We start from the raw sequence: 14,551 nt of genomic DNA on the forward strand, positions 1-14,551 counted from the left end.
TTCACTTAGGTCAACACCCAATCAGAACACTCTGCTGGCAGCAGGCGGGGTCCCCCGATACTTACAAGGATTGGAGGAACAATGGAGGTGATCGAGAGCTTAACAGCAACCAAAGGTTTTGCAAGGAATCATTCGTGCTGTGGCCCGGGGGGTGACACGGCCCGAGCCTTGGGAAGGGTGTGCAGACAGCACTGCACCATTTAGAACCGGGACCAGAGCTGTGGCGCAGCTGGTTAAGCTGCCGCCTGCGACACCAGCCTCCCATATCAGCACTTCCAATTCAGCGTTTGAACCTGGGACAGCCGGGGAAGACGGCCGAGGGCTCGAGTCCTGGCACCCAGGTGGGGGACCTGGATGGAGTCCCAGGCTCCTGGCTCCAGCTTGGCCCTGCTCTGACTTTTGCAGGCATTTGGGAAGTGACCCAGCAGATGAAAGATCTGTCTCTCCCTCTCTGTAACTCTGCCTTCCAAATATGTAAATAAATCTTAAAAACAAACAAAAGACCAACAACTAAGGGGCGTGTGTGGCACAGCAGTTACGTGGCCACTCTGGAGGCCTGCATCTCACTTTGGAGTCTGACTGGCTTGAGTCCCAGCTACTGCGATGGCTCACGGGCTTGGGTCCCTGGAGCCCACACGAGAGACGCAGATGGAGCTCCAGGCTCCTGCTTCAGCCTGGCCCAGCCCTGGCCGTTGCTGCCATTTGGAGAGTGAACCAGAGGATGAGATTCTCTCTCTCTCTGTTGCTCTGCCTTTCAAGTAAAATGAAAATAAATAAAAAGTAATTTTAAAAACTATCTTCTGTAACTACTCTGCTTCTTAACAACGTTTTTTTTAAACGCGAGCTTCAGGAAAAACTCGGCTGGGCACCGCAACAACGCTCGCTTGGGACAACAAAGGGAACTGAAAGCCAAGTCACTCAAACACGCAGCCGCGGGCCTCCGGGAGGCAGGGGCCCCACGACCCCGGCACCCCGCGCTCGGGTCACAGGGGGCTCTCAAGGCCCGAGGGCTCACGGAAACGACAGATCCCCCTCGCAGCTACAGGGCGACGCAGGCTGGGGCGGGTAGAGACCCGTGGGCCGCCCCCCGAGCCTGGGAGAGATCCCACCCAGCGCCAGACGCCAGGGACCCGCGGCAAAGAGGAGGCGAGGCACCTGCCCAGCCTCCGCCTCCCGACAGCCCACGCGCGGGCCGTCCCCCCGAGCCTGGGAGAGATCCCACCCAGCGCCAGACGCCAGGGACCCGCGGCAATGAGGAGGCGAGGCACCTGCCCAGCCTCCGCCTCCCGACAGCCCACGCGCGGGGACACGCCCGGCTGCCGGCGACGCTCGCCATAGTAACCGCGGCTTCGCGACGGCCCCGCCCACCGCCTCACTGCGTCGCGACCGGCGTGCCGCGTCACCGGGCGCGCCGGAAGTGCTGCGGCTGTCGCCGGAGACCCCGGAAGTGGCTGCTTTGGGGTTTTGCTGGTGTCGGTGACGCCTGGTTCGCCATGGGTTGCGACGGAGGAACAATTCCCAAGAGGCATGAGCTAGTGAAGGGGCCGAAGAAGGTTGAGAAGGTCAGTTGCGCGCGCCGCGCGGGGATGTGGGAGGGCGGGAGTGCAGACGGCCGTAGGGAGCGAGCGGAGCGGGACCGGGAGCCCGCCGTGTTTCCGGACCTGGCTGCGCTCTTTGATCCCACTTAGGGGACTCGGAATCCGCAATTATATTAATAACGACATTTGTTGAGTGCTTTCTAGGGCTGTTCCCTGGACAGCTCGCTTAACAATGGGGGGTCTCATGTAGCTTTCAGGACGGCCGCACAGTCCCCTACAAGACGGGAGCCCCGGATGGCAGGGCTCCTGGCACAGTAACTTGAACACCTGGATGTCTGATCCCTAATTATCACTGGGAATGGAGCGAATGGTATCGCTTCCATCGACTGCTGAGAGCAGGCCCTGTTTTCCCGACCGCTTCTCCCGCCCCACCCCCAGCCCTTCATTCTGCCCCAGCTCCGCGGGCCGAGCCTCTCATCCCCTCCTAGCGGTTCGTCGCCCTGCAGCGATCTGCACGAAGATCGTTGCGTCATCCGTTCTTTGCCCGGGTGCTTGGAAGGAGGCGAGTGTCGGAACGGCAGAGGGTTGCTGTACCCCAAAACCTTGCTCCGGAAAGACGTGGGGTGGAGGAGGGGGCATTTTTCAGGGTTGTTTTTGGGTGGAGAATCAATTTTGAAGCCCCCGGATGAGGAGTCATTTGTGACTTTTCCCCCAAGTGTTTTTTTTTTGGGTCAGGGAAGGGCCGTGGTTGCAGGAGGTAGGGGGTCCGGAAACTGGCTCCCAGGCTTGCTGAGTGTGGCTTCTTAGTCTGTATCCTTTTTTAAAAATGTGGATCTTTCCCCCTGGTGGCAGGTCTCTGGCCTTCTGCAGCGCATCTTGGGAAAACCTGTATTAGTTGCCAGACTTGCACCTCTTGGATCTGAGGGAGGAATAGAATGGTGGTTGTCGTATTTCATTTTTTAGATAACAGAGAGAAATGGTTAAGAGCATGGTGGGGAGGGCCCACCTCTCCGGGTTCTTATTCCAGCTCCTATTTTGCTGCCTGGCCTTGGCAGGTAACCTGACCTTGGTGCCTCAGTATCCCCATCCACAAAGGGAGAAATACTGACCCAGGGTTAAGTCGCGGGAAGTACTCAGCACAGTGCACTTAAGCAGTTGTTGCTGTAAAAATTCAGTTCCAGGGGCCGGCGCTGTGGCATAGCAGGTAAAGCCACCGCCTGCAGTGCCGGCATTCCATATGGGTGCTGGTTTGGATCCGGGCTGCTCCACTTCCCATCCAGCTCTCTGCTATGGCCTGGGAAAGCAGTAGAAGATGGCCCAAGTCCTTGGGCCCCTGCACCCGTGTGGGAGACCCGGAAGAAGCTCCTTGCTTCGGATTGGCACAACTCTGGACGTTCCAGCCATCTGGGGAGTGAACCAGCGGATGGAAGACCTCTCTCTCTCTCTCGCTCGCTCTCTCTCTGTCTCTGCCTCTGCTTCTCTGTAACTCTTTCAAATTAATAAATAAATAAATCTTTAAAAAAAATTCAATTCCAGGGGATTCCCCCCCCCCTTTTTTCTCCTTGTTTATATGCCAGTCGTGCCATCCTGTTATAGTAGTCATATTTGGCATTAAAAATGGGACATGAAATATTATAAGGGTAAAAATGTTGAGTGGGCTGAGAGCTGTGGAGGGTCTTCCATCTGGATTTTCACCGTGTGGGTGCCTTAGGCTGTGTCCTGTTGCTATAATAGAATACTTGAAAGCCAGGTCATTTATAAAGGAAAGAAGCGCTCTCTTACAGCTCTGAAGGCTGAAGGCTGAGGCTGAGCCACCACATCTGGCGGGGACTCTGTGCAGGGGACCAGGGTGGCGCAGTGGGTCACCAGCCAGAGGGAGTTCCCGCAGGAGACAGACGGGCTTCGATGACAGAGCCACTCCTGAGAGAACCGTGTTCTGTGAAAGGACTTGAGCAGCTCTTGGTCTTCAGTGTGTTTTGATGGGGACATTCAGAGCAGAACAGGAGACACGATTTGATAAGTCCCTTAGTGAATAAACTAAAAGCATTTATTCCTGTTAAATTGGTCATTTTATAAAGATTTATATAGTATTTGTGCTGAACTTTGAAAAAAAATCACCTGTCTTCTGAATTCTTGGCCTTTAAATTATGCTATAACTTTGGAGCCTGTCCCGCGGTTAGAAATTCACGTGCTTGGTCGCTTTTTTTTCTGTGTGGCCAGCACAGTTTAGTATTAAGATGCAAACTTTGGCTGGCGCCATGGCTTAACAGGCTAATCCTCTGCCTTGCGGTGCCGGCACACCGGGTTCTAGTCCCAGTTGGGGTGCCAGATTCTATCCTGGTTGCCCCTCTTCCAGTCCAGCTCTCTGCTATGGCCTGGGAAGGCAATGGAGGATGGCCCACGTGCTTGGGCCCTGCACCCGCATGGGAGACCAGGAGAAGCACCTGACTCCTGGCTTCGGATCAGCAAGATGCGCCGGCCGCAGCGGCCATTGGAGGGTGAACCAACGGCAAAAAGGAAGACCTTTCTCTCTCTCTGTCTCTCTCACTATCCACTCTGCCTGTCAGAAAAAAAAAAAAAAAAAGATGCAAACGTGCAAACGTTAATATTTGTATGTAGCCTGCATAAACAGTTCAGTGACAGTTCTTTGTATTTGACACATTTAGACAGGCATTATTTGACGTAGTGTTAATTATTGTGACTTTTAAAATCCCATCTTCATATGCCATTTTTTTTTTTATTTAAAAAACAAAAATCATCACAGTATGGTACTATTGATAAATTTTTATGTGTAATGCTGGACCATGTATCTTTCAGAGGTAAAACTAATTAAAAGGATTTCTTGTCATCTTTTCTAGGTTGACAAAGATGCTGAATTAGTGGCCCAGTGGAACTATTGTACTCTAAGTCAAGAAATATTAAGACGACCGATAGTTGCCTGTGAACTGGGCAGGTATGGTCCCTTTACTTAATCAAGATGAGTTTATTTAATGATTTTAATTAATTGAATGTCTGAGTGCATTTCTTGTTTCACCAGTAGGAATTATTCCAAGCAAATTTTGTGAAGCACAGATTGTCATTCCCTGGTTCTGAACATAATCCTGCACTCTCCTAATCCATTTGGTTTATTTAAAAATTTGTGATATGAGGCCGGCGCCGTGGCTTAACAGGCTAATCCTCTGCCTTGCGGCGCTGGCACACCGGGTTCTAGTCCCGGTCGGGGCACCGGATTCTATCCTGGTTGCCCCTCTTCCAGGCCAGCTCTCTGCTGTGGCCAGGGAGTACAGTGGAGGATGGCCCAAGTGCTTGGGCCCTGCACCCCATGGGAGACCAGGATAAGCACCTGGCTCCTGCCATCGGAACAGCGCGGTGCGCCGGCCGCAGTGCGCCTACCGCGGCGGCCATTGGAGGGTGAACCAACGGCAAAAAGGAAGACCTTTCTCTCTGTCTCTCTCTGACTGTCCACTCTGCCTGTCAAAAAAAAAAAAAAAATTGTGATATGAAAACTCAGAGGCCAATAGGAGTTAAATTATAAACATAAATGCACGCAGGACCCACATGAGGTATAGCAGGGAGAGGTGTGGAGAACCAGCTGCTACTCAGTTCCAGCCAGTTCTTTCTGTTAAACAGCCTGGGCCTCGTGATTCCAAGTCTTCTGATTTTTATTTTTGAAGAAAGATGAAATCATACTTTTAAATTGAATTTGGGATTTTCAGAATCCCTCTTTGCATTGCATTCAGCCCTGGTGCTCCAATGTGCCGGCCTTGGTTTACACAGTGTCTGTGTCTTGTTAGTGAAAGAAGGTTTATCAAATGTGCAGGACTTTCAGATTATGTTCAATTGATTCTGCCTGTTGTGTTTGTTGGTTCAAAGTTGATTGTTGCTGCCCTATTTGAACGAATCCTTATTGTTGCAGACTTTATAACAAAGACGCTGTCATTGAATTTCTGCTGGACAAGTCTGCTGAAAAGGCTCTTGGGAAGGCAGCGTCTCACATCAAGAGCATTAAGGTGAGACAGGTGATTCCAGAGTGTCTGGGTGTCAGCAGCTGAGGGTAATTGTACAGAATTCACGCATGTCACAGACCAAACGCGGAGATTTGGGCGTCTGGTCCCATGCAGCCACCTCATCCAGCTGTGACCTTGGGAGGAGGCCAGGAGTTCCCACACCCGTGCTTGCTGCACTGTAAACCTGTTGTGCTATCTTGTGTGTGCATATGCTTTGAAAATCTGGGATGTGCTGTGTGAGGGTTACGAGGCGTTCTTCTTGTGATTAGACTGGCTACGATTTGGGATTGGAAGACACTTTCATAAAATGAGAGAATTTTGTGTAGCTAGATAGCAGCTGAAGTTGTCTTCCTGTTTGTTTGCTTTTTTATTTTTCAAATTTTTAAGACAGGCAGAGAGAGCAAGCACTCATTTGCTGTTCTACTTCCAAAATGCCCACAACAGCTGGGGTTGGACCAGGGCCAAAGCTGGGAGCCAGGACTCAATCCAGGTCTCTCGTGTGGGTAGCGAGAACCTAATTACCTGCCTTCCAGGTTTGCATTGGCAGGAAGCTAGAGTTAGGAGCTGGAGCCACAAGTTGAATGCAGGCCCTCCAGTGTGGGAGGTGGGAGTCTTAAATGCTAGACTAAACATCTGCTCTGAAAATTCTTTTTAAAAGTATAAAAATGGGTTTTCTTAATAAAGTTGGTTTAGGAAACAAAATTTTTCAAATTTAATGAGTGAGGAAAATTTGGAAAGTTAGTGACTCTGACAAGCATCAGTCAGCCTAGTCAAACCCCTCATCTCCCTGTCCGTAATTCCCATGGGGTCTCATGGCAGGTTGTTAAGATGCTTAAACCAGGACCAGTTCCCTTGGCTTCTGATCTGAGAATTCAGGTTTTTCCTTTTTCTTTTTCCCTCTTTAATATATTAGATGTTTTTGTTTGATTTATTCAACTGATTATAGGATATGTTCATTTCAGGCAAATTAATAACTCTGAAATGTTGCCAGTGGTAGTGCTATAGAAATTGTCATACTGATTTTATAGTTTTCTCTTTCCTTGGAAGAAATTCATCCTGAAAAACCAATGGTTGCTTGAAATAACCTCAAAATTGTTATTATTGAAATTAGATCCTACAATTCTGTTCTTAAACACACATACAATATATGATTGAACCTTTAATGTTTAAGAAAACTCCAAAAAGTTGAAATAAAAAAGAAAAAGGATTCAAATCAAACAGTGCAGATACATGAAGTCATCATTACTGACAGTGAGCAGTCCACCAACACCACTGGCAGAGGGCGTGATGAGAGACGTGTTAGCTGTCGCCAGGAAGCAGGTGGCATATGTGAATGGCAGACCACCAACACTGCTGGCAGAGAGCGTGATGAGAGGCGTGTTAGCTGGCGCCAGGAAGCAGGTGGCATACGTGAAGGGTGGCTTTCCTTGTAAGGCACTCAGCTCTCAAAGGGTGAACTCAAAATGACCTGGTTAAATATGAAGAAATGCCTTGAATGCTAGAGCAGAGCCACTAAAGCAAACACTTGCGAAGCTGATTTCTTTTTCTTTTTTTTTTTTTAAGATTTATTTATTTATTTGAAGGTCAGAGTTACACAGAGAGAGGTGAGGGAGGGAGAGAGAGAGAGGTCTTCAATCCACTGATTCAGTCCCCAGTTGGCCACAATGGCCAGAACTGAGCCGATCTGAAGCCAGGAGCCAGGAGCTTCTTCCGGGTCTTCATGCGGGTGCAGGGGCCCAAGGACTTGAGCCATCTTCTGCTTTTGCAGAGAGCTGGATCGGAAGTGGAGCAGCTGGGACTCAAACTGGCGCCCATATGGGATGCCGGCACTGCAGGTGGCGGCTTTACCCGCTGCGCCACAGCGCCAGCCCCTTGGATTGACTTTCTGGCTCCCAACTTCAGCCCAGCCCCGCCTTGGCCATTGTGGGTGTTTGGGGAGTGAACCAGAGGATGGGAACACTCTATCTCAAATAAATAAATAAAGATTGTTATAAAAATTTTGTTTTCTATACAATTAGTGATTTACTTTTATGTCCATGTCTCCTGATGGCCAAAGGAAAGTATCCCAAAGAGGCTGGGTTGGGAAGGTACTAGAAGAGCCACTCCTCCGTTGATTTAATCAATCATTAGGGGGAAAGATGATCTCTTTGCCAGATGAATTCTTAAAAACATTAATGGTTTTTACAGAATGTGACAGAACTGAAGCTTTCTGATAATCCAGCCTGGGAGGGGGATAAAGAAAGCACAAAAGGTGACAAGCACGACGACCTCCAGCGAGCACGTTTCATCTGCCCCGTGGTGGGCCTGGAGATGAATGGGCGGCACAGGTCAGTCGTGGACACGGTGTGGGTGACGTGGGGGCTGGTGAGTGACACAGGCCCGCGGAGACTTCTGCGGGAGCTTAGTAGTCCCACAGATTTCCCTGGCATCCGGGGGTTCTTCCTGTCAGCTGTTGTCCTGGGACTTTCAGATACACTGTACTTTTTTTTTTTTTTAAAGATTTATTTATTTGCAAGTCAGAGTTACATAGAGAGAGGAGAGACAGAAAGAGAGAAAGAGGTCTTCCATCTGATGGTTCACTTCCCAATTGGCTGCAATGGCTGGAGCTACACCAATCTGAAGCCAGGAGCCAGGAGCTTCCTCCGGGTCTCCCACGTGGGTGCAGGGCCCCAAGCACTTGGTCCATCCTCTACTGCTTTCCTAGGCCATAGCAGAGAGCTGGATTGGAAGTGGAGAGGCCGGTACTAGAACCGGCGCCCATATGGGATGCTGGTGCTTCAGGCCAGGGCGTTAACCCACTGCACCACAGCGCTGGCCTGATCCACTGTTCTTGAGAGTAGGAAAAGCTCAGGTTTCTAGAAAGTTCTCAAATGACCTGTTTGAGATCTGAGTTTAGTTATTTGTTCATCTCTTCCTAGGGGACAGAAGCAGGGGGCAGTTGCTGCCCATCGAGCATGTGCCATTCCTTAGAGTGGGGAAAACTTCCACAGTGCCATACGGTGTTACAGAACGTGGTTGTCAGGCGGCTGAAGACCGAGCAGATAGGATGACTTGCCATGAACTTGTAGCTGAGAAATCCCGACTAACGCATGGGAAACCTTACAGTAGATAAAATTTATTTAGCAAATACGAGTGATGGTGTGTTTTCTTTTAAAAATACACATGTTGATGAGATTTGGTGCCTTTTCACAAGTTGTCTCCCACCATTCAGAAGTGTCTTTGGTAGCAGGCAGTCTTCCGGAATCCTCTATTTAACACACAGCATACTGAAGGGCAGCATTTTTTACTTGTTTCATTCAGGAAAGGGGCAGGGGGAGAGCAGCTCAAGTAAGTGAAGACTGTCGTTGGGCTATGAGCTTGCCTGATCACGCACGCTCTGGCACATTTGAGTGCATTCATTTAACATGTATGTGGGCACCTTCTCTCATGCCAGGCTGTGTGTGATGTGTGGCAGACTGCACCGCACCAGAGAAGCTAATTGCCAGCTGCGTTGTGTACTGGGGGAGAAATAAGACATGAGCCCCAAAGACCTGTTGCTTTCAGAGTTTATATTCTTCAAATATCCGAATTTAAATCATTTAGGACTTTCTCTTAAGCTTCACCATTTGGGTCAAGCAGGGAATTCACTGAGGAACTAGACTCGTACGTAATCTTGTCCTGCTTTTTATATTTTATTTATTTACATCTATGTGTTGAAGTGAAAGTCACGCAGCCCAAATTTGACCGTTTTAAATGGACGTCCCTTGCGTTCAGCACATTGACCCTGTCATGCAGTATCACCTCTGTCTTCTTCCAAAACATTTTTATCACTAAAAGTAAACATGTAAATAAAAAACCTGGCAACTGCCAATCTGCTGTCTGTCTCAATGGCTCTGCCTCTTCCAATATTTCCTGAGCACAAAATCACACAATATGTGACCTTTTGTGTCTGGTTTCCCACTTCTTCTCAAGAAAACCGTGGCTCACCCCGAAAGGGGAACTCAGTAGGACCAGGCTCAGCCGTGGGGTCGTGAACAGGAGTTACCTTGAGCCTGTTGTCCTGACTGTAAGTTCCCCTGGGTTTTTCCTTTCATCTGCTGGTTTGTCTCTTCTCGTTTTTCTCTTCCCGCCTAATTGAGCTCTGCCTATTTTGGCTTTGTCCTCCTGTGATTAATAGTGCCTCTGCACCAGGAAATGGATTTTTGGATTAGTTTACATATTTAGTAAAGTTTTTGTAGTAAAGATTTAAGTATACAGAAAAATACTAATAAATTGCTAGTATAATAAAAACATTGAGACTTTGGCTACAGAAAAGTAATTTCCTAATAATTACTAAACATTTATAAGATAGGATTTTTTTTCTTGTTGTAAACAACATCTAATAAATTTACTATAATATTCTTGATTGGATTTTTATTGAGGCACTCTGTATCTGCTCTAATCCCTGGGAAATTAGAGAGCATTCCACTGTGTCACTTTCAAAGGAATCCATAAAGTAAAACGTAGTAATGCTTTATTCCCCTCTCCCCAAAACCTAGCTCCAAAGGTAGCATTATTAGCTGTTTTGTGACTAATTCCACTTCTCTTTGTCCCACCTATATCCAGACTTCCCCATGCCTTTGTAGACAAACATGAACACATATGTATTCTTTCCAAATAGCCTCTGTATATGGCCGCTGGTTTGAGTCCCAGCAGCTCTACTTTGGATCCAGCTCCCTTCTAATGCACCTGGGAAAGCAGTAGAAGATGGCCCAAGTGCTTGGGTCCCTGCACCCAAGTGAGAGACCAGGAAGAAGCTCCTGGCTCCTGGCTTTGGCCTGGCCTAGCTTCAGCTATTGCAGCCATTTGGGGAGTGAACCAGCAGATGGAAGATTCTATCTGTCCTTTCAAAGAAGTAGATAAAACCTTTTAAAAAGGGGGGTGGGTGGGGTGGAGGGCTTTGAATATTCGTTAAATTAACCATTTAATCTCATTATTTAAAATATTCCCCAAGTGTCTGTTCTGCCTCTTGACTTTTTATATTTGTGGTTTTATATTTATTTGATAAGTAGTTTATAAATTTTTTTGAAAGAGTTACAGAGAGAGGAGGAGACACACAGAGATCTTTCATCTACTGGTTCACCACCAAAATGGCCACAATGGCCAGGGCTGGGCCAGGCCAGTTAGGAGCCCAGAGCTTCTTCCGGGTCTCCCACTTGAGTGCAGGGGCCCAAGCACTGGTGCCATGTTCTGCTGCATTCCCAAGCGCATTAGCAGGGAGCTGGCTCAGAAGTGAGGCGGCCAGGTCTGGAACTGATGCGCATATGGGTCGCTTGGGTCACAGGCAGAGGCTTTAACTGGCTGCACCACAACGCTGACCCCCACACTTTTTTTTAAATGTAATAAAATGTAACCTTTTTCTTGTCTTTGTGGTTCTTGGCCTTTGTGTAAACCCAACAAATGTTAATTGACAATGTGGGCAAGTTTTTTAAGTTCTTATTTGTCTTCTCCATGTTGCACTCTTCCTCCAGGTTTTGCTTCCTCCGGTGCTGTGGTTGTGTGTTTTCTGAACGAGCTTTGAAAGAGATAAAAGCAGAAGTTTGCCACACGGTGAGTTCTTGACATATCCAATTTGTTTGTTCTTAGTAGCTGAGGAAATCAGATGGCTTAGGGTCCCTCCCTCTGTCATTAAATAGCCTTAAGTTCTTTCTGAAACAGATTCAGTAAGTTACCTCTCTGCTTAAAACTCTTCCATGGTTCTTCATTGCTAGAGGTTCAGACTCAGTGCCCAGCAGCACCTGGCCAGGTCAGACCACCACATCCGGGCTGTTGGTGAACGCGCCTCTTGCCCCATGTCCTGCCGTGAGCCTTAGTGCCTGAGTTCCGGCTTCCTTGGCGAGTTCTTCCTCATTCCCTGGGCACCTTGTTATGTCACCCCACCATCGTGTAATTTGTCAATATTGTATTATGTCGATGATGGATTTATGTGTCAGGAGACCCACCGGACTGAGTTTTCAGGGCCAAGGTCCAAGGCTTGTTCATCTCTGTCTCTGGAGCATGCCCTCAGTGAGTGCTATGTGAGTGAGCAGGTTAACTCGGTCGGAGAGTTTGTATCCTCGGCTCACGTGGAGGGGTGCTGATGGCTTTGCTCTAACAGTGTTGCTGCTGGAGCCCAGAGCATTTGTGTCTTTGCTGTGTTGCCGGCCTGGCCTTTAATGTAATGTCACAGATGCCAGTAGTTCTGATGGGATCAGGGTTTCATTAGACCCCCCTTTTTTTTTTTTTTTTTTTTTTTTTGACAGGCAGAGTGGACAGTGAGAGAGACAGCCAGAGAGAAAGGTCTTCCTTTTGCCGTTGGTTCACCCTCCAATGGCCGCCGCGGCCGGCACGCTGCGGCCGGCGCACCGCGCTGATCCGAAGCCAGGAGCCAGGTGCTTCTCCTGGTCTCCCATGGGGTGCAGGGCCCAAGCACTTGGGCCATCCTCCACTGCACTCCCGAGTCATAGCAGAGAGCTGGCCTGGAAGAGGGGCAACCGGCATAGAATCCGGCACCCCGACCGGGCCTAGAACCCGGTGTGCCGGCGCCGCAAGGCGGAGGATTAGTCTGTTGAGCCACGGCGCCGGCCAGACCCCTGTTGTTTTTTGTGAATTATTCTTCCAGGCAGCAGACTTCATTGAGCACCTGCTCCGGGCCAGGCCCTGTCCTAGGTACTGCTGGGTGGGCTGTCCTTTGGAGAAGATCCATGGAGGTCTCTGCCCGTTGCAGAGATGCACACTCAGCTACGTGAACAGGGCAGATGACTGGAAGGAAACACACGGAGTGGTGCAGTGGAGGGAGGGCGGCCCCCGTAGTGGTGGTCAGCAAAGGCATCTCTGGAGGTTTAAGTAAGTCCTGAGGGGACTGAGGGGCCGGCCAGTAAAGCATGGGCAGCAGGAACTGCATGTGTAGGAGCTCAGAAGTGACAGAGGACTTAGCCAGTTCCAGGAACAGAAAGTAGCTGGGGAGAGAGCAGGAGAGGAGGAGGAGAGCTAGCAAGGCCACCCCACAGGAGGTGGCCACGTCGGTACTTCTGGATGTTATTCTGAGAGTAGTGGAAGGCCAGAGGGCAGCCTTCATCCAGACTGGATATGTGCTAGTTTTAGAATCATCCCTCTGGAAACAAAGCCTCGAAAAGCCCCACCTCCAAGCACCACTGCGATGGGGTTTGACTACCTAACGTGGCCTTTGAGGGAGCACATTTGGGCCGCAGCACAGCCCATGTGGAGAGCCTGTGTATGTCTGTTTGGCTCGCACACCAGCTCTGGCCTTGACAGTGTCACTGCCCCTCTCTCGCCCTCAGAGTCTAACATATGAAATGAAGCAATTACAGAAAAGTCTCAGATGGTTCCTTTAAGATCCAGCATTGTAAATATAACAGCTTAAAATGAATGAATGAAATGATGAATTCATGCTGTTACCAAGAGTCAAACCCCAATTCCTAATTTAAAGTTTCTAAAATTAGTAGCACTAAGTCTGTTGATTTGGGCTAACTGCTAAACAAACAGTGCTCAAATTCCAGGGGTAGGGGCCGGCACTGTGACGTAGCAGGTAAAACTACTGCCTGCAGTTCTGGCATCCTATATGAGTGCCTATTTGAGTCCCAGCTGCTCCACTTCCCATCCAGCTCTCTGCTATGGCCTGGGAAAGCAGTAGAAGATGGCCCAGGTCCTTGGGCCCCTGAACCCATGTGGGAGACCTGGAAGAAGCTCCTGGCTCCTGGCTTTGGATTGGCCCAGATCTGGCCATTGTGGCCATTTGGGAAGTGAACCAGTGGATGGAAGACCTGTCTTTCTCTCTGCCTCTGTGTAACTCTGCCTTTCAAATAAATAAGTAAATCTTTAAAAAAAAAAAAAAAAAAAAAAGAATTCCAGGGACAAATGCAGCAAAAGTTCCTGGTTGGGCAGCTTTCTTCCAGAGTAACTTGAAGAGTCAGCTCTCACTGCTTTGGGGCTCTGCCCTCTGGAGTCCTCTTCCCTTTGTTGACTTGATGAGGAAGAGGTTGGAGCATCTGCCTTCCAAGTCTTTTATGGGCTAAGCCTGGAAGTGACACACACTTTTCTGTTCACATTCTGTTGGCCAGAACTCAGTCATGTGGTCACATGTGACTGTGCGGGAGCAAGCTTGGGGAATGTAGTCTTAACTGTGTGCCCAGCAAGAAGGGGCACACACCAGCCATTTCTGCCAGACAGGTGCAGTTCCGGGAACCGCTGTGCAGCATGCAAATGGGAATGGAAGAAGAATAAGCCATAGGGCCAAGACCTAAAACATGTATTTTAATTTTTTTAAATACATCCATGCCTTGCTTAATGACAGGGTTATGTTCTAAGAATTGCATCGTTCAGAGGTTTCATCATTGTGGGTGAGCGTCATAGTGTACATACACACACCCAGAAGGTGTGGACCAGTCACTCGACGTGGCCTCTTGATGCAGTCAAAACACAGGGGAAGACGAGATGCGTGAGGCTGCTACCAGTGTAGCAGAGCGTGCTGTCTTAGGGTAAGCTTTTGTATTTTCTAAGTAGAAGTGCCCGCTGAACCAGTGATCAGAGTGTACTAAACACACAGCTGGTAGCATAGGCGTGTGGTCAGGGCATGGCCTGGTTGTGTGTGCCCTACTTTTATCAGTGGCGGAGCAGCAAGTTTGCTGGCAGCAGCACCTCTGCAGATGTGAGTGACCTGCTGGGACGCAGTGCAGACACAGGAAGTTTGCAGCCCCGTTCTGATCGTCGCAGCCTCTGTTGCATTTGTAATCTGTCGTCATGTGAGACTTCACGACGTGCTGCATTACTGTCGCATCTGAAATTTAGAGAAGTCCGCGCCTAGGAACAGTGCCAGGAACTGCTGTGGCGTTTTGGGTGAGTGTTTTCTTTGCACAGCCCACAGTTTCACCAATAATCTGACTTTTCAGCTCACTGGAAGAAACTTGAGGGTTTGAAATAGATCTGGTTCCGTGTTCTAACAGAAGGTGTGCCTACTTGATTTCAGTAAACAGAGTGCAGAGATGTAGT

General features: G+C 49.0%; 1 protein-coding gene across 3 annotated transcripts in view; it reads left to right on the forward strand.

Annotated features, from left to right (window-relative positions):
- Window positions 1-1,411: 1,411 nt before the first annotated feature.
- The window catches only part of RTF2 (replication termination factor 2), a 32,659-nt gene continuing 19,519 nt past the window's right edge, over window positions 1,412-14,551 (forward strand). For 2 of the 3 annotated variants that reach the window (XM_062204396.1, XM_062204397.1), the window contains exons 1-5: window positions 1,413-1,562; window positions 4,397-4,491; window positions 5,455-5,548; window positions 7,733-7,872; window positions 11,035-11,113. In XM_062204396.1, the coding sequence (XP_062060380.1) occupies window positions 1,494-1,562; window positions 4,397-4,491; window positions 5,455-5,548; window positions 7,733-7,872; window positions 11,035-11,113 (477 nt within the window). In that variant the 5' untranslated portion in view covers window positions 1,413-1,493. Of the gene's footprint in view, window positions 1,563-4,396; window positions 4,492-5,454; window positions 5,549-7,732; window positions 7,873-11,034; window positions 11,114-14,551 lie in introns of all 3 variants that reach the window. The other variant, XM_062204398.1, reaches the window with a different exon arrangement.

This window comes from Lepus europaeus, chromosome 10, assembly GCF_033115175.1.
Source record: "Lepus europaeus isolate LE1 chromosome 10, mLepTim1.pri, whole genome shotgun sequence".
Lineage (NCBI taxonomy): Eukaryota > Metazoa > Chordata > Mammalia > Lagomorpha > Leporidae > Lepus > Lepus europaeus.